This window comes from Bos grunniens, chromosome 12 (assembly GCF_055505025.1).
Source record: "Bos grunniens cultivar Pamir isolate PY7600 chromosome 12, Bosgru_T2T1.0, whole genome shotgun sequence".
Lineage (NCBI taxonomy): Eukaryota > Metazoa > Chordata > Mammalia > Artiodactyla > Bovidae > Bos > Bos grunniens.
This window is the reverse complement of record NC_141176.1, coordinates 74,600,831-74,623,755: the sequence shown is the minus strand read 5'-3', so window position 1 is coordinate 74,623,755 and position 22,925 is coordinate 74,600,831. Positions and strand designations below refer to the sequence as shown.

The window sequence follows — 22,925 nt, the reverse complement described above, 5'->3', positions numbered from 1 at the left end:
AAAGAGCCTCTTGATGAAAGTGAAAGAGGAGAGTGAAAAAGTTGGCTTAAAGCTCAACATTCAGAAAACTAAGATCATGGCATCCAGTCCCATCGCTTCATGGCAAATAGATGGGGAAACAGTGGAAACAGTGGCTGATTTTATTTTGGGGGGATCCAAAATCACTGCAGATGGTGATTTCAGCCATGAAATTAAAAGATGCTTACTCCTTTGAAGGAAAGTTATGACCAACCTAGACAGCATATTAAAAAGCAGAGACATTACTTTGTCAACAAAGGTTCATCTAGTCAAGGCTATGGTTTTTCCAGTGGTCATGTATGGATGTGAGAGTTAAAGTATAAAGAAGGGTGAGCACCAAAGAATTGACGCTTTTGAACTGTGGTGTTGGAGGAGACTCTTGAGAGTCCCTTGGACTGCAAGGAGATCCAACCAGTCCATCCTAAAGGAGATCAGTCCTGGGTGTTCATTGTAAGGACTGATGTTGAAGCTGAAACTCCAATACTTTGGCCACTTGATGCGAAGAGATGACATTTGCAAAGACCCTGATGCTGGGAAAGATTGAAGACAGGGTGAGGAGGGGACAACAGAGGAGGAGATGGTTGGATGGCATCACTGGCTCAATGGACATCGATTTGAGTAAACTCTGGGAGTTGGTGATGGACTGGGAGGCCTGACATGCTGCGGATCATGGGGTCACAAAGAATTGGACACAACTGAGTGACTGAACTGAATTGAACTGAAAATATTGATAATGTATTGTAGGGCCTTTTGAAAGCCTGTGTGCTCTAATTTTAAGTTAAATATGATGGTAAGAATTAATAAAGAGGATAGTGCTAGAGAGGGTAGTACTGATTGACAGCTCATCATATATACAGCATTGTTCAAAAGCATTGAACATATCCAGCATTTTTTCTTACCTGTCTGGTATTAAATATCAGTTTTATCTAATTTTACATTTTCAGTCTAACTGAGACCTAATCAATGATCCACTGTTGTCGGCTAGTGTGCAGCTCAGCCACGTGCCCCTCCACCCCATAGTGCAACCCTCACACTGGTTCCTGGGGTGTTTAGGATCCCACCCATCCTGAGGGTGGATGTCACAGCAATACAGATGGTTTTGAGTTTCTAGGTTTCTTTAAATTCCCGTACTTACTTCTAACCAGGCTACAAACAGGTCATGGACTGGTAGTAGTGCACAGTCCTCACTGTGAGTATCACTGTCATGTGATAGTTATGATAACTATGATGTCATAGTTAATCTTTGCAGCAGCCTTCTGATAATTAAGAAGGTATCCCCCACCTCACCTTTCAGACAAAGACCCTGAAGCACAGTGGGCTTCCCAACCTTAACAGCCCACACTCACCACATAGCAGAACTTGAATCCAAACCCAGTCAGTGCCCAGAGGAGCCAGTATTTATCCCTGACTCCAGAGCTTGTGCTCCTCCCCGTGTGCTTGTGCCATTTTAACTACAGGTGGAGGAGGAACAGTTTGGTTTAGGCCATCAGATGAGGACCTCCTCAAGTACACCCTCTACATTCTACAAACCTCCTTCATCCACACCCATCCTGTTCTCCTCTCCTGGTGATAAGAATCTCCAAGGTCAGTGATTCCACCCTGTGTCTTTGGATGCTCTTAGTCCATCCATCATCCCAACAAAGCAATGGTTCAAGAGCAGGAACTATTCATTTTCCAAACAAAGAAGCTGAGGTTCAGAGGTTGAGATGCTTACCCGAGCATGTAACTAAGACTACGTGGCTGTAGGCTGTCCAGAGCCTATTTTGTCAAGGATGGTGCCATTCTAATGTCCTGGCACCTTGGCTGGTCACTGCTTTCCCACACCCACACTGCTAGTGAGTAGTAAAGGGCAGATCAGTGTGGCTGACTCCCAAACCAGGGCTTTCATTATCCCAGGCTACCTCTTAATATCTCAAAGTTATAAAGTTGAGAAGGAAGGCTTGCACTCAGTCATCATTTGTTCATTCCACAAACATTTACTGAGCACCCTCTGTGAACAGGCACTCTGCTGGAAACCATAATCAGTGAACAGGGCACAGTTTCAAGTCTTTTTCTCACTTAGTTTAGTGAGAAAAAGACAACATGTGAACACTCATACTCAGGGCAGGCTACATGCACAACAGAAAGAACAGGCCCCTTGTTTAAAAATAAGGTCTCTCAAGATGGTGACACAGGACACTAACCCAGTATGGTTCAGTTTAACACAAGAGGTGCTCAGGGTAACACACAAATCCGAGTTACCTAGGATGCTGACTAAAGTTAATGTGACTTCCTAGAAGAGGTGACAACTGGGCTGACCCGGGAGAATGAGGATATCTCCCCTACATGGACCTTCTCCTCTATTTTTTAGACCAGAGGGTATTCAGGAGAATCACTGAGTCATCATTTTGACTTAAACATCAGTCATCAAGTGTCTCCCCCACAGTACACCCTCATCACCTACCTCTGGAGCTGTGATATATGCCCAGGGGGGACATGGAGATGTGCTGTCCTGACCTCCCTTCAGGGACCCATTGTCCAGCAGCTGTAAGTGCTGCCAGTGGGCACCTTAAACCACCAGCCCCTGTGGGGGCAGCCTACGTGCAATGATCCATCCGGGTGGAGGTATAAAGTCTTGGTAATTGGATGTGTCAGGGCAACCCTGAGGGGCCATCTTCATTCCAGACCCCCATGGGCTCAGGTCAGGTCATCTGGCCAGTGATTCAGCTTGATCCTTCCCTCTGCCTTACCCTGTTTTTTTCCCTCCTGATTCCACAGTGTTGACCCCAACAGCAGCCCTGAAACACATCCCAGCACTAAACTCCATCTGAGTCTGCATCCCAGAGAACCAGCCTGCAACATTTATCAGAAAACATTCCAGTATTTGGGGAGGATTTTTATTGAAAATTACTGGTTATACATGTATTTATAACATTTTAAAACCCCTCAATAAAACACAAAATGGTAGAAACAAGGACCTTTTGTGTGAATGTGGTTACCTATGGTTTAAAATTCACAATCTTAATGTTGTCTGACCAAGTGAAATTAAGTTATATGTTAATAACAAAAGAAAACTATATGTTGAACCATATGAAACTGCCACTTTATCACTTATAAAAAAGACTGAATGTTAGCAGTCCCACATGGCTGAATCTAATTAAAAAAATCCATTCAAATTTGAAATTTAGAGACCAGTATATTTATGAATAACTCAAGGGTAAAAGATATAGTTAATGGATTAAATTAGGAATTAGAAAATAGATAATACTATGGCTATCAATGGTGTTGAATACCAAAACTTGCAGGTTGCAGCTAAAGTGGATCTTAGGGGAAAAGTCAGCTTTATTTATATTAGAAAAATAATGATGTTAATAATCTCTTTTCAAATTAAGAATTTAGAGGAAAAACCTCAAAGTTAAGGAAAAGTTGAAGGAAAGAATGATATGATGAACTGGGGAAAAAAGAGAGCATCAATCAAGCAGAAAGTTGATTCTTTGAAAACAGGAAAAAGTTATGCAAGATTATTTATAAAAAGAAGGTTAAAAGAAAATTAGAAAGCCAAAAGAACACAGTTAGAGGTGCTGCAGATATGAAACATATAAGATAAATAAATTTTTATCTTTATGTGAATAAATTTATGCCAATCAAGAAAAACTCACAGGAAATAACTTATCAAAATGACTCTGCGAAATAACACACTAAATAGGAAAAAACATAATTACCAAAAGTTACCCAGACAATGCAGCTACACAACACTGTGAATGTGATTAATGCCACTGGATTATGTGACTAAAAATGGTTATATGGTAAATTTTATGTTATATATACTTTACCACCATTTGTAATGTAAAAAAAAAAAAAAAAACCTAAAATCCTCTATCTAGAAGACAGTCTAGCACATGTCTGTCCTTCATTAGCAAATCCCTTAGAAGGGCTCCTATTTTGAGAAAGCATATTTTCTCTTCCTTCTCTTTTAGAACATATAATATTGTCCTTCAGTATTTTTTGTTGTTGTTGTTGTTGTTGTTACTTAAACTAGGCTTATACCAGGGCTTCCCTGGTGGCTCAGAGGGTAAAGCCTCTGCCTGCAATGCACGAGACCTGGGTTCGATTCCTGGGTTGGGAAGATTCCCTGGAGGAGGGCATGGCAACCCACTCCAGTATTCTTGCCTGGAGAATCCCATGGACAGAGGAGCCTGGTGGGCTATAGTCCACAGGGTCGCAAAGAGTCAGACACAACTGAGGACTTCACTTTCACTTTCTTTCACTTAAATTATAGTATATTGTACATTTTCCTATCAGTTTTCTCTATAGTATTTTAACCAGAGGTCTTTTGGTGGAAAAATGGATCCTAGTCATGTTAAAGGAAGTGGTGACACAAAACAGCAACTTCACACAGTCTTCAAGTAAACAGAATCCCTGATATAACTGGAAAGTAATATGTAATTCTGGAAAGAGTGAAAACAAAAACAAAGACAAAAACACCTATGACAACTTTGTCTCAAATCTTAGAAAATGAGTTTGGCTCTGGAGTCTCTCAAGACACAAAACCTGGGAAACAGCTATTATTGGTGGCCTGCACCTCTGATATGGATAAGAAAGAAAGTAATATAACATTTAAGTAAACATAATAAATCCTTTTTCAAGAGCTTGAAATCATTTAGGGAAGGTGGAGAACTCACATTTTGTAATGTGTAAATATTTGTTGCTGGTGTAAAACAAGTAGAATATAGTTTATGCAGTGCAAAACCTATTGGAAAAAAGCCTTTGGAATAGACATGAACTCATGGTAGAATCACAGTGTTGTCTCAAAAATTGTGAAGGCTGAGGGCTGTCCACTGGAAACATTCATAACCACATCGTCACTGTGAGTAATATTTTGCTATCTCCTTTTGAAGTACACCTGAGGGAGAAAAAGACAAAAACAACATGTTTAAAAGTTTTAAAGTGCTCCTCCTAAGGCAACACATTTCTAGGTTTCCTTCTAAATGTGAAGCAATCATATTACTATTGGAGACACAGTTTTAGAAAACCAGGGTTATATTTATTCTATGGAGGAAGCAGCCCCATTGACACCCCCGGTGGGTCTGGACGTAATGCCAAATAACCTGTAGATCTCCTAGATTTCTGATCATTCTGATTCACAGATATGCTTTATCACTACAATAAATTGATAAGCAAAATCATTTTATTCCCTGAAATAAATTAAAAACAGGTTAACAAAGAGGATAGGAAATCTAGCATCTGAACAGGGTTTATCATTTTCACACATAAAAGGAGCACAACAAATTTGGATGTTAGTATCAGGTTGTTATGTTTATATTTTATAAACTCTGATTGACAGGCACTGAAACACTGGCATATATGTATGAAATAGCCTGGTGTTTAATTTGTGTGGCAAAGCAGTTATAGGGCCTTATAGAGATGTGATCTGTGGATAGTGGGTCCCAAGAATGAAAAGAGAATCAAAAGTGCTAACAATGACTCAACCAAGAGACTTCTCTAAAATGTAAGATGATACCCAATAATAGGACAGATCTGTGCCAGACCTTTGAGCTCTTGAATTCTACCAAATTCTAGCTGAACTGGAAGAGATACAGGTCTTCTCAGTGTATACTCAGAACACAGAGGAAATGAAGTGCTGTCAAGTTCCACAATCATCAGTTCTTAGTATCTGTGTTGTATCTCGGTTCTTTACAGATGCACATAACAAAATAAAATAATGTCAGGGCTTGTGAAGCCTTATCTCTAAACATGTTTGGGCAAAAAAACTACTTCAAGTGTAACTCTTTATCCTCAAAGAAGAATGTGAAAGTTTCATTTGAGTCTTTAAAACAGAAAATGTATCGTCTATCAGAGGCTGACTTGTTTCACAAACTGGATTGCTTCAGTTCAGTTCATTTTAGTTGCTCAGTCCTGTCTGACTCATATGATCCCAGGTCTCTTTTATAAAACCTGCCTGCCAGTGCATTTTGGGTGCTGTAAACAAAGTTATCATGACAGAGAATGAATTTCACACAGGAAACAGAAAAACACTAGGACAGCTACCTTCATAGTAACTGCACTTTCTTACTCTCTTGTTACTAACATAACCTGCTCTGCATATGAAATGCTATATATTTAAATGTCACTTAATGAGAAAAATAAACCCTCCAAGAATGATTGGGCCCACTGGCTGAAATCTGAGGCTATTTCCATTGTAATGGAATTTAAAAATAAAGCCTTTGGTGGGAGTCGGGTGGGGGAAGGGGGGCGGTTGGTTAATTGCCTATCATCACCCTCCTCCATTTTATTAACCTTAACATATTTTGTGACTATAGATTTATGTACTCTTTTGGTGAAACTAAAAACAGTTAAAGGAACAAAGGAAAATTAATTTCATTTTCTACTGCTTAATATTCTTTCCAAAATCATCTGGTTCCTTTCTCCATAACCCTTCTCAATACAATTATTTTATAAATAAAATATTATTTTTAGCAACTTTTAACTGAAAAGGACTTTGGTTCATGGTCTGAAATACCTGAACTGAATACTGCAAAGGATCTTCAGCAGTTGGGGACCCCTGATTTAGAGTCTCTAAAGCAACCTAGAAGAACTATGGGTTTATTTGTTTTATTACTGCGAGGCAAGGTTTCTGCCTACAGCCTTTTACAAAATGACCCCACTTTTATACCATAAAATGATCTATATTCTTCAAGCACTTAAGCATGTGCTCTCTCATCTGATCCCTGTGATAAGTGTGAAGAAGCCAGCAGGGCTGTAATCTTGCTCTACACACAGGTGAAGACCTGTGGCTCAGAAACCTTGGGGGACACAAGGCCACATGGATGCTAAGTGCCGCTTCCATCTATTCAAATGGGTACAGGCTCCTGGAACTAAGATATGAGAATTTTATAACTCCTGCACTGGTCATAACAAACATCCTCTTCTAACAACACAAGAGAAGACTCTATACATGGACATCACCAGATGGTCAACACCGAAATCAGATTGATTATATTCTTTGCAGCCAAAGATGGAGAAGCTCTATACAGTCAATAAAAACAAGACAAGGAGCTGACTGTGGCTCAGATCAGGAACTCCTTATTGCCAAATTCAGACTGAAATTGAAGAAAGTAGGAAAAACCACTACAGCATTCAGATATGACCTAAATCAAATCTCTTATGATTATACAGTGAAAGTGAGAAATAGATTTAAGGGCCTAGATCTGATAGATAGAGTGCCTGATGAACTATGGAATGAGGTTTGTGACATCGTACAGGAGACAGGGATCAAGACCATACCCATGGAAAAGAAATGCAAAAATCAAAATGGCTGTTTGGGGAGGCCTTACAAATAGCTCTGAAATGAAGAGAAGTGAAAAGCAAAGGAGAAAAGGAAAGATACAAGCATCTGAATGCACAGTTCCAAAGAATAGCAAGAAGAGATAAGAAAGCCTTCTTCAGTGATCAATGCAAAGAAATAGAGGAAAACAACAGAATGGGAAAGACTAGAGATCTCTTCAAGAAAATTAGAGATACCAAGGGAACATTTCATGCAAAGATGGGCTCGATAAAGGACAGAAACACTATGGACTTAACAGAAGCAGAAGATATTAAGAAGAGGTGGCAAGAATACACAGAAGAACTCTACAAAAAAGATCTTCATGACCCAGATAATCACAATGGTGTGATCACTGACCTAGAGCCAGACACCCTGGAATGTGAAGTCAAGTGGACCTTAGGAAGCATCACTATGAACAAAGCTAGTGGAGGTGATGGAATTTCAGTTGAGCTAATTAAAATCCTAAAAGATGATGCTGTGAAAGTGCTCCACTTAATATGCCAGCACATTTAGAAAACTCCGCAGGGGCCACAGGACTGGTAAAGGTCAGTTTTCATTCCAATCCCAAAGAAAGGCAATGCCAAAGAATGCTCAAACTACCCCACAACTGCACTCATCTCACATGCTAGTAAAGTAATGCTCAAAATTCTCCAAGCCAGGCTTCAGCAATATGTGAACTGTGAACTTCCTGATGTTCAAGCTGGTTTTAGAAAAGGCAGGGGAACCAGAGATCAAATTGCCAACATCCTCTGGATCATGGAAAAAGCAAGAGAGTTCCAGAAAAACACCTATTTATGCTTTATTGAGTATGCCAAATTTTTTTGACTGTGTGGATCACACTAAACTGTGGAAAATTCTGAAAGAGATGGGAATACAAGAACACCTGATCTGCCTCTTGAGAAATTTGTATGCAGGTCAGGAAGCAACAGTTAGAACTGGACATGGAACAACAGACTGGTTCCAAATAGGAAAAGGAGTACATCAAGGCTGTATATTGCCACCCTGCTTATTTAACCTATATGCAGAGTACAACATGAGAAACATTGGACTGGAAGAAACACAAGCTGGAATCAAGATTGCCAGGAGAAATATCAATAACCTCAGATATGCAGATGACACTACCCTTATGGAAGAAAGTGAAGAGGAGCTAAAATGCCTCTTGATGAAAGTGAAAGTAGAGAGTGAAAAAGTTGGCTTAAAGCTCAACATTCAGAAAATGAAGATCATGTCGTCCAGTCCCATCACTTCATGGGAAATAGATGGGGAAACAGTGGAAACAGTGTCAGACTTTATTTTTTGGGGCTCCAAAATCACTGCAGATGGTGACTGCAGCCATGAAATTAAAAGACGCCTACTCCTTGGAAGGAAAGTTCTGACCAACCTAGACAGCATATTCAAAAGCAGAGACATTACTTTGTCAACAAAGGTTCGTCTAGTCAAGGCTATGGTTTTTCCTGTGGTCATGTATGGATGTGAGAGTTGGACTGTGAAGAAGGCTGAGTGCCGAAGAATTGATGCTTTTGAACTGTGGTGTTGGAGAAGACTCTTGACAGTCCCTTGGACTGCAAGCAGATCCAACCAGTCCTTTCTGAAGGAGATCAGCCCTGGGGTTTCTTTGGAAGTAATGATGCTAAAGCTGAAACTCCAGTGCTTTGGCCACCTCATGCGAAGAGTTGACTCATTGGAAAAGACTGATTCTGGGAGGGATTGGAGGCAGGAGGAGAAAGGGACGACAGAGGATGAGATGGCTGGATGGCATCACTGACTCGATGGACGTGAGTCTGAGTGAACTCTGGGAGTTGGTGATGGACAGGGTGGCCTGGCGTGCTGCGATTCTTGGGGTCACAAAGAGTCGGACATGACTGAGCGAATGAACTGAACTGACTGTGCTGTATTAGGTGATGTCATGAATAGACAAAATGACACCTCTGTTACACCCTAGGAACAAAGAAACTTCAAAAAACCTCAATCAGATCTGCTTCATCACAGAACAGAATCAATGATAGGTATTTATTCTTGGAGCTGAACTGTGTCCCTTCTGAAAGGCTGTTGCTGAATCATGAAAGACACTGCGATTCTTGGCATCCAGAGGAGAAGAATTCAATCTGGGGCTAGTGATGAGGCTTAGTCATTCAGAGCTTTTATGTAATAAAGTTTTATTAAAGTATAAAAAAATAAAAGAGATAGAGAAAGCTTCTGACATAGACATCAGAAGGGGGCAGAAAGACTGCCCCCTGCTAGTCTTTAGGTGGATGTTATATAGCTACTAGTAGTAGCAGTGTTAGTTGCTCAGTTGTGTCCGACTCTTTGCAACCACATGAACTGCGGCCTGCCAGTCTCCTCTGACCATGGGATTCTCCATGCAAGAATATTGGAGTGGATTGCCATTCCCTTTTCCAGAGGATCTTTCCAACCCAGGGATCTAACCCAGGTCTCCTGCATTGCAGGCAGATTCTTTACCATCTGAGCTACAGGGAAGATCCATATAGCTACTAACAGTCTGCTAATTAGAGAAAGGAAACATCTCAGAACTTAGAGATTGGCACCAGGCCCCTCACAAACAATGTACATTTTGAGATAACATTGACATAAGGTGAGTTGTCCCTGGCCATGAAATGATTGACATGAATCTTGAAGAAAGGCAGGTTTCTAAGCAAATACAGTCTCATTGACATAATTTAAGAGAATATTTGCATGAGTAAAACATACTGGTTTGTCATGTCAATTCTGAGTCTTAGGGGGAACCCACTTGAAGACAGAGTCTAGGGTAAATACATAGTTCATTTGCATAGTTTAAGACAAATATTTCCATAAGAAAAATGCTTTGGTTAGCTCAAGGTTTGAGAAAGTTAAGTTCAGGTGGAACCAGGTATCCTTATGGCAACACAGAATTTTAAAAGAAACCTCTTTTTAAATTTGTATCAGTTCAGTTCAGTCGCTCAGTCCTATCCTACTCTTTGCGTCCCCATGGACTGCAGTACACCAGGGTTCCCTGTCCACCACCAATTCCCAGAGCTTACTCAAACTCATGCCCATTGAGTCATTGATGCCATCAAACCATCTTATCCTCTGTTGTCCCCTTCTCCTCCTGCCTTCAATAATTGCCAGCATCAGGGCCTTTTCAAATGGGTCAGTTCTTCACATCAGGAGGCCAAAATATTGGAGTTTCACCTTCAGCATTAGTCCTTCAAATGAATATTCAGGACTGATTTCCTTTAGGATTGACTGGTTTGATCTCCTTGCTGTCCCAGGGACTCTCAAGAGTCTTCTCCAACACCACAGTTCAAAAGCATCAATTCTTCAGTGCTCAGTTTTCTTTATTGTCCATCTCTCACATCCATAAATGATTACTGGAAAAACCATAGCTTTGACTAGATGGACCTTTGTTGGCAAAGCAATGTCTTTGCTTTTTAATGTGCTGTCTAGGTTGGTCATAACTTTTCTTCCAAGGAGCAAGTGTCTTTTAATTTCATGGCTGCAGTCACCATCTACAGTGATTTTGGAGCCACAAAAAATAAAGCCTATCATTGTTTCCACTGTTTCCCCATCTATTTGCCATGAATTGATGGGATCAGATGCCATGATCTTCATTTTCTGAATGTTGAGCTTTAAGCCAACTTTTTAGCTCTCCTCTTTCACTTTCATCAAGAGGCTCTTTAGTTCTTCACTGTCTTCCATAAGGATGGTGTCATCTGCATATCTGAAGTGATTGATATTTCTCCTGTCAATCTTGATTCCAGCTTGTGCTTCATCCAGCCCAGCGCTTCTCATGACATACTCTGCATATAAGTTAAATAAGCAGCATGGCAATATATACCTTTGATGTAGTCCTTTCCCGAATTAGAACCAGCCTGTTGTTTCATGTCCAGTTTTTACTGCTGCTTCCTGACCTGCATATAGATTTCTCAGGAGGCAGATCAGGTGGTCTGGTATTCCCATCACTTGAAGGATTTTCCACAGTTTGTTGTGATCCACAGAGTCAAAGGCTTTGGCATAGTCAGTAAAGCAGAAGTAGATGTTTTCCTGGAACTCTCTTGCTTTTTTGATGATCCAGCAGATGTTGGCAATTTGATCTCTGGTTCCTATGCCTTTTCTAAATCCAGCTGCTTAAATAAACATCTGGGAGTTCACGGTTCACATACTGTTGAAGCCCAGCTTGGAGAATTTTGAGCACTACTTTGCTAGCCTGTGAGATGAGTGCAATTGTGTGGTAGTTTGAGCATTCTTTGGCATTGCCTTTCTTTGGGATTGGAATGAAAACTGATCTTTACCAGTCCTGTGGCCACTGCTGAGTTTTCCAAATTTGCTGGGATATTGATTGTAGCCCTTTCACAGCATCATCTTTTAGTATTTGAATTAGCTCAACTGGAATTCCATCACCTCCACTAGCTTTGTTAGTAGTGATTCTTCCTAAGGCCCACTTGACTTCATATTCCAGGATGTCTGGCTGTAGGTCAGTGATCACACCATTGTGATTATCTTGGTGTTGAATATCTTTTTTGTATAGTTCTCTGTATTCTTGCCACTTCTTCTTAATATCTTCTGCTCTGTTAGGTCCATACCATTTCTGTCCTTTATGGAGCCTATCTTTGCATGAAAGACAACCTTGGTATCTCTAATTTTCTTGAAGAGATCTCATCTTTCCCATTCTATTGTTTTCCTCTATTTCTTTGCACTGATCACTGATGAAGGCTTTCTTATCTTTCCTTTCTATTCTTTGGAACTCTGCATTCAAATGGGTATATCTTTCCTTTTTCCCTTTGCCTTTAGCTTCTCTTTTCTCAGCTATTTGTAAGGCCTCCTCAGACACCCATTTACCTTTTTGCATTTCTTTTTCTGTGGATATAAATTTGTGTAGAGAAGGGGAAAAAATATATCACTAGTAGTTTGTTTCCTCCTGTAGCTTGAGAGAGAGATAAAAAATGTCTGACACTTGCAACCTACTCCCTCCATTTGGAGCCCCCTGGTCTTCCTGCCTGTTATGCTCTCACCTCCAATTTTACCTGTTGAAGTCCTAAACCCCCCAGTACCACTTAATTTGACTGTATTTGGAGACAGCATTTTTAAAGAGGGAATAAAGTTAAAATGAAATCATACAAGTGGGTCCTAATCTAACAGACTGGAGTTTTCATAAGAAGAGACCAGGACACAGGCTCACACAGAGGGAAGAGCATGTGAGACACAGAGGGAAGATGGTGTCTACAAGACAAGGAGCGAGACCCCAGAGGAAACCAACCCTGCTGACACCTTGACCTCTGACTTCCAACCTCCAGGGCTGTGAGGATATAAGTTTCTGCTGTTTAAGTCGCCTACTCTTTGGTCTTTGTATGGCAGCCCTAGCAAACTACTGCCCCCTTTAGCTTTATGTATCTAAAAGGGACTTTCTGTATTTCATGGATCATCCAAAAGGATCAATCAGACAGTGTCATCTCACCTGAGCTATCACTTGTTTGTTGAATGAGTTCAACAAACTGTGATGTGGAAGCACCTTCTCCCAGATATTGGGTTTTCTTTTCAGATGAATGAATTCTGTTCTATTAGTGAAAACCTTATGACTTAGGCTAATGCTCCCCATGTTATAGCTCTGAACAATGCATTGATATCTGATGCTTGCACATTCAAAAAACTGATAATCTGACAATTTATCCTCCTAAGAGAATGCAGAGTATGCAGAAGTAATGTCAAGATGGGATGAGAATTAAGAAATGTATTTCATTCTGTAGAGGTGATCTGAGCCAGTGGCAGGACTGAAATCCAAGAGTGAGGTTCTGTCACCCTGTGAATTTCGGTGACTGGCCCTACCTTGGCTAACATGTGACAGGAGCAGTGTTCTCAGGCTCTACAGAGAACACAATACCTAGGACAGCACCCAGCCTCCCCAACAATTCCCCCTCTGTGCTCCCTGAACCAGCTCAGTGACCTTCAGTGAACTCTGAATGCACTCTCTTCATCCATGACATGGGATAAAAATGGACCATCAGGACAGTAAGTGAAATCATACATGTGAGAACTATATAAAATAAATTATGAAGAACTACACAAATGTAACTTACCATTAATATTGTTAGAGTAGGTGCAGGATTACTAGGCCAGGAATCACAAGATTTCTAATTCTATGACCTATGTCTGCTTCAGTATGTATGTTACACTTGATTTAAAATATTTACTGAAAGGACAAATTTCTAATTCTGTGTCTGCTGCACTAGCTTAACACCAGTTACATACATAGGGCCACCTTCCTTCTAAAGCACCTTAGTTTCTTCACCTGTACAAAGACAGGGTTGAATCCTATTATCTTATTATCTGAACCAATCTAAAATTGTGTGCTATTTCTCATTACTCAATGTCATGATAATATAGTTTTAAAATTAAGACTTTGACATACAGGTGGGAACACTACTTTTTGATGTGAAATGCCTAAGGTCAAAAGAGCAAAAGAGTTTGGGAGATTCCTGGCTCTCTAGGTCTCAGGAGGGATGGTTTGACTGGGAGACACTCTAGTGGATAAAAGTACTCTGTGAATTTCAGGCATAAAAAAAAATACAGAGTTCCTTGTTCAGCTTCTCAACATTTGCACACAATGTAAGTACTTATGAAAAGTTTAGAACAGAGACTTCCTTCTTCCAGAACCTAAGCCTGAACTCTAACTCTGCCAACTCTTCAGCCAGCTCTGGGACCCAGGAAGTCTCCTACCTGATGAGCAGTGGAAGGTCCTGCTCTGCATTTCCTCATTTCTAGAGAGGACTGAGAGGAGACTTGATGAACTCAGGCCACGTTTTAGATAAATCTTTCATATACAAGTATTTAAGATACTGGGACATGTTTTCTTTAAGACATTTTAAATATTACACAAATAACAAATAATCTTATTCTATTTACAAGTGAAAATCTGGGAAAGGCATAAAAGTGTGAAGAAGGGGACATATAAAGATAATTTAACACCCAGAGATAAACTTTCCATAGGGAAGCCACATCCCACCCTGAGCCACGCATGTTAAGGGGCAAGAACACCAGACCTTCCTTCCCTCCCTTCCCATCAACCCCAATCCCACTCCCACCTTGTCCCAGAAAGAATTACAGATGGCTGCATGACAGTGGCTAAGCCTCTTAAACCAGACCTTGGTTACCACTACACCTCTGTTAGGAAGACACCACGTGACCTGAATGTCACTCACTGAGCCCCTTCCTCACACCACACACAGTGCTTAGTGCCTCACACATCTCATCTCTGAGAAAGTGCTCTGTAAAACTTCAGGCACCATTCAGTATAGAGTGTGAAGGTATTGTGAGTTCTTGATTTGTCCTGATGACAGTTTCATCTTCTAGAATATAGAGGAAGCATGGGGGGCAAATGGACCTAATTCTAAACAACAAAGAATTAGGGAGAAAGTGATAATTTCAGGTAAGAGTTTTCTTTACAGATTACAAAAGAGAAGAGACCTACACCTTTCTCTGGAAGATCTTCCTAGAATCAAAATATTCCAAGATTTTTCCCCTTAAACTCTCAAATTTCCTGGATGTTCCTCAACAGAACTTGTATCACAAATGTGCTGAACACCAATCAGAATGAATGTAAAGGGTCTTCAAAATCAGGGTGTTCAGTGCTCCATGAGAATCTCAACTCAAAGTCCAAAAATGTGAAAAGTTGAATCCAAAACCTCTGTCTCAGGCACAGGTGTGTGCACACAGAAGGATTCACACATCCCAACCCCACCCCCAGCACTGCTGCAGATTCTCAGCAGACCTGCCTTCCACCTGCCACATGTTGTTAAGACTCAGTCATGAAGCTTCCTCTCTGGAGGCTTCTAATTGAAAAGAGCACAGAGTGTGTGTTCCCAGACCCTTGGTGGAGATCTTGTGAAGAGTAAACCCTGGAGGTGAATTTTAATTACAGCTTCCCGCAGCAGGCTCACCTATTTTGCCCTTTTGGTGAGGGCAGCAGCCTCCACCTCGCCCAGTTGTTCCACCATCTTGTAAAATAGGCTGTTTCTATTTTGCAGCAAATTATATGGCAGATTATATTCTTTCCATGTCCCTGAATCCAAAACCTGTTAACAGCAGAAAGAAATCCATTAGCACAGAGTATCTCCCAGTAACATAATTCAGACAATATTTCAAAAGGGGGCAGGTCAGGGAGAATTTGGGTGGTAGGACTGATATTTAAATGGTTTGATTACTCTGTCTTATTAGGGAGACAAAGGCCCCGCCTGACCTTTCATTATTATATGGTTATAGGAAAGGAAGAAAATGAAAATTTTAGAATATGATTACTGGAACTGGACAGTCTGTAGCATTTTATATTCTGTCCAGGGCATTTGGGGTGTTGTCATTAGTTAGTGCTTTTAGCTCTCAGACTCTGAGCTTTAAGGGCTATTTATACACATACACAGAGTTGGGAAATGTCTTGATTCAAGAAAATCAGACTGCATTTATTTAAAAAGTAGGTTGACATCATACAAACCACATGGCAGTGTCCTGACAACAAATTACCTGTCAAGTTGATTTGACAATCTGAGCAATATTTGGGGGAAAAAAAGTAAATGCTTCCGGAATTTCATTAGGGTCCTGGATTATGTAAGCCCCTACTGGAAGGACTAATGCTGAAACTGAAGCTCCATTACTTTGGCCAACTGATGGGAAGAGCTGACTCACTGCAAAAGACCCTAATGCTGGGAAAGTTTGAAGGCAGGAGGAGAAGGGGACAGCAGAGGATGAGATGGTTGGATGACATCACCTACTCAATGGACATGAGTTTGAGCAAACTCTGATAAGTAGTGAAGGACAGGGAAGCCTGGAGTCCTGCAGTCCATGGGGTCACAAAGGGTCGGAAACCGAGAGACTGAGTGACTGAGCAACAAGAGGGGCAGAATCCCTTGTCCAAGAGGTTAAGATGCTTCTTGAAGTTGGCTGTGGCTGTAGTTTACTATGAGAGTGGAAGGCTGGCAAAAAGAGCTGCTGTATAAGCAGCTTTTGCACAACTGCTCTACACAGAAGGAATTTCTAGAAATCAAGTTTTCTTTTGGGATAAGGCTATAAAAGCAAATAAGAAATTGAGCTCCAATTTGAAGTGATCATAGCCTGCACAGCACATGGAGCAGACCAACATTAACTGCCTAGGATCTGAATCTGTTTTCACAAATTACCTTTATTTGCTTCTTTCTCTTTCTTAAGCTACCTGCCTTTCATCCCTTTTATTGTTCATTAATAAACCTGTTAGTTGGACATTGAAAGGGAGAAGAAGGGACTCTTAACTCTGCCTTTCTACCTATGAGTGACCTTGGTTAATGCATGTGGAGGGGAAAAAGTACCTGAAACAATTGACCCAAATAACAGAACTACAAAAACAGTTCTGATGTTAAGTGGAATTTAGTTCTTCATTTAGGTCATATTTAGAGTACATGTATGCGGTATGGGCCTACCTGGTGGCTCAGTGGTAAAAGAATCTGCCTGCCAATGCAGGAGTCACAGGTTTGATCCCTGGTCCGGGAAGACCCCACATGCTGTGGAGCAAATAAGTTCATGCACCACAACTACTGAGCCCACATGTTACAACTATTGAAGCCTGAGCGCCTAGAGCCTGTGCTCCACAACAGAAGCCTCTGCAGGAATTCTGCACATTTGCTGCCACTAGAGAAAAGCCCACACAGCAATGAAGACTCAGCACAGCCAAAAATAAATTAATAAAGCTATTTAAAAAAAAAAAAAAAGAAGAGAAGTTATTTTTTCCACATATAGGTATTATAGTTAACTTCTTCCTTTTTATTTAATTGGAAACATTTTTTTAAGTCTCACAAAGGGCATTTTCCTATTAATCTTTTGTTTATACTCTAAATCATTGTTAAGAGCAGCTTTCTCAGAAGAGTCCAAGAATAATTGAATGTCTCATCCTCATAATGAATTTTCTATATGCCAATTGGACCTGCCAATTTAGATGCCCTGAATGTGCAATTTTACTTAAACATAGCATAATAGAACATAACTGCTCCTCCTGATGTAGAAGAAGAAAAACTGCAGTTCTAAAACACAGGTCTCCAAATATCTATGTTCAATTAATCTATGAAAGATTAGGTAAGAATATATATTAAAGAAAAGACAGTCTCTTTGCTAGATAGTACTGGGAAAGCTGCATAGGTGGAAATGAATGAAATTAGAATACTGCCTCATACCATACATAAAAATAAACTCAAAATAGTTTAAAGACCTAAGATAAGACTGGGTACTATAAAACAAAAGGAAAACATAGGCAGAGAACTCTTTGACATAAGTCACAGCAATATTTTCTTAGATCAGTCTCCCAAAGCAAAAGAAATAAAAGCAAAAGTAATTGGATCTAATTAACCTTAAAAGGCAACTTAAACTTAGGGGCTGCAAGAGCTAAGATGGGACATAGACTGAAAAAATGGCTGGAAACAGAATTTTACCAAGTTAGCCTTCACACTTGCTGGCTTGATTAAAGATTCTAGATATTTCAGAACAAATAAACATAAAGCAAATCTAAATTCTCTTTATGTACAGAAAAATAGGTATAGTTTTGGATTTTTAACATCCCTTATAAGAAAAATCTCATATAATTTCCCACTATGTACACACACTTTCTGTAACACAAGTTAAACTATAAACTAAATCACACATTCAGATTGGTGTGATAATAATCCCTGAACCCCAGGATCTCTCCAGGAACCCAACCCTGAATTACTTTCAAGCTCTAGTAGGTTAAGTAAAAGGACATTATGTTGGATAAGTAAGTGAGTTACATAAGCTCAGTGAAGACGTGTTTATCAAACTTGTGTATGTGTAGATATTCCTGGTAGCTGTCTAGACAGAAAAATTAAATGGACTCACTGCCAAATAACTTGATCCATTTCATTACCAAGATGCCATCAGTGAAAAAGAGGAATTCAAGGAGAGGTGGGCAAGTGCACGGAGAGGTGGGGGGCAGGAGAGGATGGAGTTAAAGCCTGATAAGAAATGATGACAACAATAGGGATAGAGCCCCACTTATCGACAAGTAGAGTTGCAAGGGGAAGGTCTGTGTCATATCCCTGTTTCTGGTTGCCAGGTGATGACACAGGGACAGCTGTCCAAACTTGCATAGTGGGTCCCTCATTGGTAAAATGGGTGCTCGTGATTTTCTCAGTGACAGGGCAACATGGCAAGTATTAACTCAAAATCCTTTCTTAGATCTTGAAATAATAAATTAGAATACAGATGGCTAACAAACACATGAAAAGATGCTCAACATCACTCATTCTCAGAGAAATGCAAATCAAAACCACAATGAGGTACCATTTCATGCCAGAATGGCTGTGATCCAAAAGTCTACAAGCAATAAATGCTGGAGAGGGTGTGGAGAAAAGGGAACCCTCTTACACTGTTGGTGGGAATGCAAACTAGTACAGCCACTATGGAGAACAGTGTGGAGATTCCTTAAAAAACTGGAAATAGAACTGCCTTATGATCCAGCAATCCCACTGCTGGGCATACACACCGAGGAAACCAGAAGGGAAAGAGACACATGTACCCCAATGTTCATCGCAGCACTGTTTATAATAGCCAGAACATGGAAGCAACCTAGATGTCCATCAGCAGATGAATGAATAAGAAAGCTGTGGTACATATACACAATGGAGTATTACTCAGCCATTAAAAAGAATACATTTGAATCAGTTCTAATGAGGTGGATGAAACTGGAGCCTATTATACAGAGTGAAGTAAGCCAGAAAGAAAAACACCAATACAGTATACTAACACATATATATGGAATTTAGAAAGATGGTAACAATAACCCTGTATACGAGACAGCAAAAGAGACACTGATGTATAGATCAGTCTTTTGGACTCTGTGGGAGAGGGTGGGATGATTTGGGAGAATTACATTGAAACATGTATACTATCGTATATGAAACAAGTTTCCAGTCCAGGTTCGATGCACGATACTGGATGCTTGGGGCTGGTGCACTGGGACAACCCAGAGGGATGTCATGGGGAGGGAGGAGGGAGGAGGGTTCAGGATGGGGAAGACGTGTATACCTGTGGCAGATTCATGTTGATATATGGCAAAACCAATACAATATTGTAAATTAAAAAAAAAAAATTAGTCTCTCACCAGGGGGATGATTAAGGCTGGCACACGGTCACCTCCACAGTCACTTTCCCAAATCTCCTGCCTTTGCACATAAGCACCCACCTCTTAAAGTATCTCTTCTCCCCAACTGTGCTTTCTACATCGGCATTAGTTATTTTCCTTTGAAAACTTGAATGAAATCTTTTGGAGTTTTTGAAGGAGTTTCCTTTTCTGAAATATTCTAGTTGCAGCCATGTAGTACTCTTGCCTGGAAAATCCCATGGATGGAGGGAGGAGCCTGGTAGGCTGCAGTCCATGGGGTCCCTAAGAGTCAGACACAACTGAGCGACTTCACTTTCCCTTTTCACTTTTATGAACTGGAGAAAGAAATGGCAACCTACTCCAGTGTTCTTGCCTGGAGAATCCCAGGGACGGGGGAGCCTGGTGGGCTGCCGTCTATGAGGTTGCACAGAGTTGGACATGACTGAAGCGACTTAGCAGCAACAGCAGGCTTCTGAAAGAAATGTTCCATGAAGGTGAAAACAGAATTTAAGTAAAACTCTAGTTAGGCATGAGCTGTTTTGTGCTTTCCAGGTAGGGATGTTAAAACAGTTTCTGGTTTTGATTTCTCTGGGAAAAATTCTACTGAGAAGAGGTTTGTGTTGAGGAAGAAACATAAAAAACATAACATCATAAGACTGACTATAAACAAAAGAGGTGGAATCTGAGTTTCCTGTTCCTGGTTTTGGTTCTTCATCATTCATTTCCAAAGAATTCTCTAATTCTTTGGAATTAGAAACAGTGAAAATGTTGACCACAAACAACAATACTGTTAATGTAAGTGCAGATTGTCACATGCTTCTTTGTTCATCGTTCTAGGGAGATCAGGTGACATGAAGACTGCAGGGGGCAGGAATTGGAGGGAACAGCTGTGCTATTGGCTGCAGAGAAAGTAGGTCACAAGCACCCAGCTAATCCTAAACTATGTAAGAAGAACCCTCTAATGTAGAGACAGTAGTGAGTCTAAGGAGAAAAAGGATTTCTAATTTGTCTGTCTTGATCCACTATTTCGGAGCAAATGAGGAAGATTAACTTAGTTGCTGTTATGAGTTTTATGCTTAGTCATAACGTAGATGCTGTTATGACATCTTTAAGATACTTAAAATTAAGAGAATTTATTTGTAAAATAAAATTCTGAAACATTAATGGTTTGGTTTAATGAACCAAAACAGGATAAATCACTTCAGAGAGCCAACACATACACAAAGCTATTAACTGGATCACAGTTGTTTCCCAACAAGCCTTTTCTCTTGTTCACTTACACTAAGCAAAACCATATCCATCTAATTATTTCAAGATTTTTGAATAAAAGTGACAATTTGAAAAATACATAATCTCTAAATTGAAAGTGTTAGTTGCTCAGTCATGTCCAACTCTTTGGGACCCCATGGACTGTAGCCTGCTAGCTTCCTCTGTCCATGAAATTCTCCAGGCAAGAATACTGGAGTGGGTAGCCCTTCCCACCTGCAAGGGATCTTCCTGACCCAGGGATCAAACTTAGGTCTCCTGCATTGCAGGCAGATTCTTAACAGTCTGAGCTACCAGGGATGCCCATATTATGTCAAAGTTTCAGATTATTTATACTTGATCTCTAAGATGAAATTTTAGGCAGCTATTAAATTGTGATATATAAAATAAATTATTTTAATTGGAGGCTAATTACAATATTGTAAATTAATAAATTTATATTAAAAAAGAAAATTAATGACATGGGGATTTTAAGAATATATTGTTGCTATAAAAATTCTGCTGATGAAATACTCTGTTTTGCATAAGACTAATTTTTAAACTAGTAATCGTTCTAATTTTATCCAAATAATATTATAGCACTATACAACTGTTACTTTCTTGTGGTGTATATTTTGTAATCTTCCCTTTATGAGATTTTAAAAAATTTTCCTATTTCTACCTTGCACATTTATTGCTTTTTTTTTGTAACAAAAATATATTTTTATGAGTTAGGCTCATCATTTTGAAAAACAGAATAAAAGAAAATATCCACCTATTTTTGTGCAGAAGTATTCATCAGTGCAACAATATGTAATTATTACACCTTAATACTTGCTGTAACAGGACTTTATGGTGACAGCACTGTTGGTTATGCCCTTCGTCAGCATCTGTCACTTCCCCAAGCCCCTCCCCCAGGCTGGCAGCCCGCCCTGTGAAGCATCAGGCTTTGCAGCAGATTGACTTGTCTTTATGTCCTTAAAGCTTTTAGAACAGACAATCACCTGCTTTCCAAAAAGGAACTGGTATAGGCATCCCTCGGGGCTATTGTGGGTTCCATTTTAGAACACCAGAATATAGTGAATATTGCAGTAAAGTGAGTCACGTGCATTTTCTGGTTTTCCAGGGCATATAAAAATTATGTTTACACTATACTATACCCAAGCATGTGTGCAATAGCATTATGTCTGGAAAAAAAAAAAAAAAAAAAAACCAATGTACAGACCTTACCTTAAAAATGAGGCATTGCTAAAAAATATTAACCATCATCAGAGACTTCAGTAAGTCATAGTAGTAATATCAAAGATCACTGATGTTACAGATCACCAAAGCAACTGCAATGATAGTGAAAATGTCTAATATATTGTGAGAATTACCAAAAGGTGACACAGAAACATGGAATAAGCAGATGCTGATGGAAAAATGGTGCCTATAGACTTCCTCAATGCAGGTATATGACAAGCTCTCAATTTGTAAAAAATGCAATATCTGGGAAGCACAATAAAACAGGGTGTGTCTATAGTTCTAAAGTAAGCAATAAAAATAAGATTGCCTCAAAAAATGAAGGTTTGAGAAAGAACATCACTTGTGATGTTTTTGCTACATTGAAAATCAACTGGTAATTAGAAGCTCTGCTGCTGCTGCTGTTAAGTCGCTTCAGTCGTGTCTGACTCTGTGCGATCCCATAGATGGCAGCCCACCAGGGTCCCCTGTCCCTGGGATTCTCCAGGCAAGAACACTGGAGTGGGTTGCCATTTCCTTCTCCAACGCATAAAAGTGAAAAGTGAAAGTGAAGTAGCTCAGTTGTGTCCAACTCTTAGCGACCCGATGGACTGCAGCCCACCAGGCTCCTCCATCCATGGGATTTTCCAGGCAAGAGTACTGGAGTGGAGTGCCATTGCCTTCTCCGAATTAGAAGCTCTAGAATAACATGTAAGCTTTATAGCTGGGGTGAATGGAGCACAGAGGACAATCCCCAACCCTGAAGCTGGGGGATGCCTGTCTCTTGGTGCCCTGAGGTCTAATCCTCTTATTCCTACCAGAGGAGTCAGCAACCACAACCAGCTCAGACTGAGATGTGAACACAGGGCCAAGCTTACATCTCCTGGTGGGACCTCCCCATTACATCACTGATGACCTCAACCAAGGAACCTTAAACTGAAGGTCTCCCAACACAGGAGTGGGAAGAGCAGCTCCACAGTGAAGGGTAAGATCCTTTCCTGGAAACAAGGTCATTCATCACAAAGATGACAG

General features: G+C 40.2%; 1 protein-coding gene across 1 annotated transcript in view; it reads right to left on the bottom strand.

Annotated features, from left to right (window-relative positions):
• Positions 1–2,880: 2,880 nt before the first annotated feature.
• Positions 2,881–22,925, bottom strand: part of LOC147361910 (ATP-binding cassette sub-family C member 4-like) — a 173,905-nt gene continuing 153,860 nt past the window's right edge. Inside the window, 2 exon segments of the mRNA XM_086330240.1 lie at positions 2,881–4,900; positions 15,235–15,369. Coding sequence (XP_086186366.1) covers positions 4,793–4,900; positions 15,235–15,369 — 243 coding nt within the window. The 3' untranslated portion in view covers positions 2,881–4,792.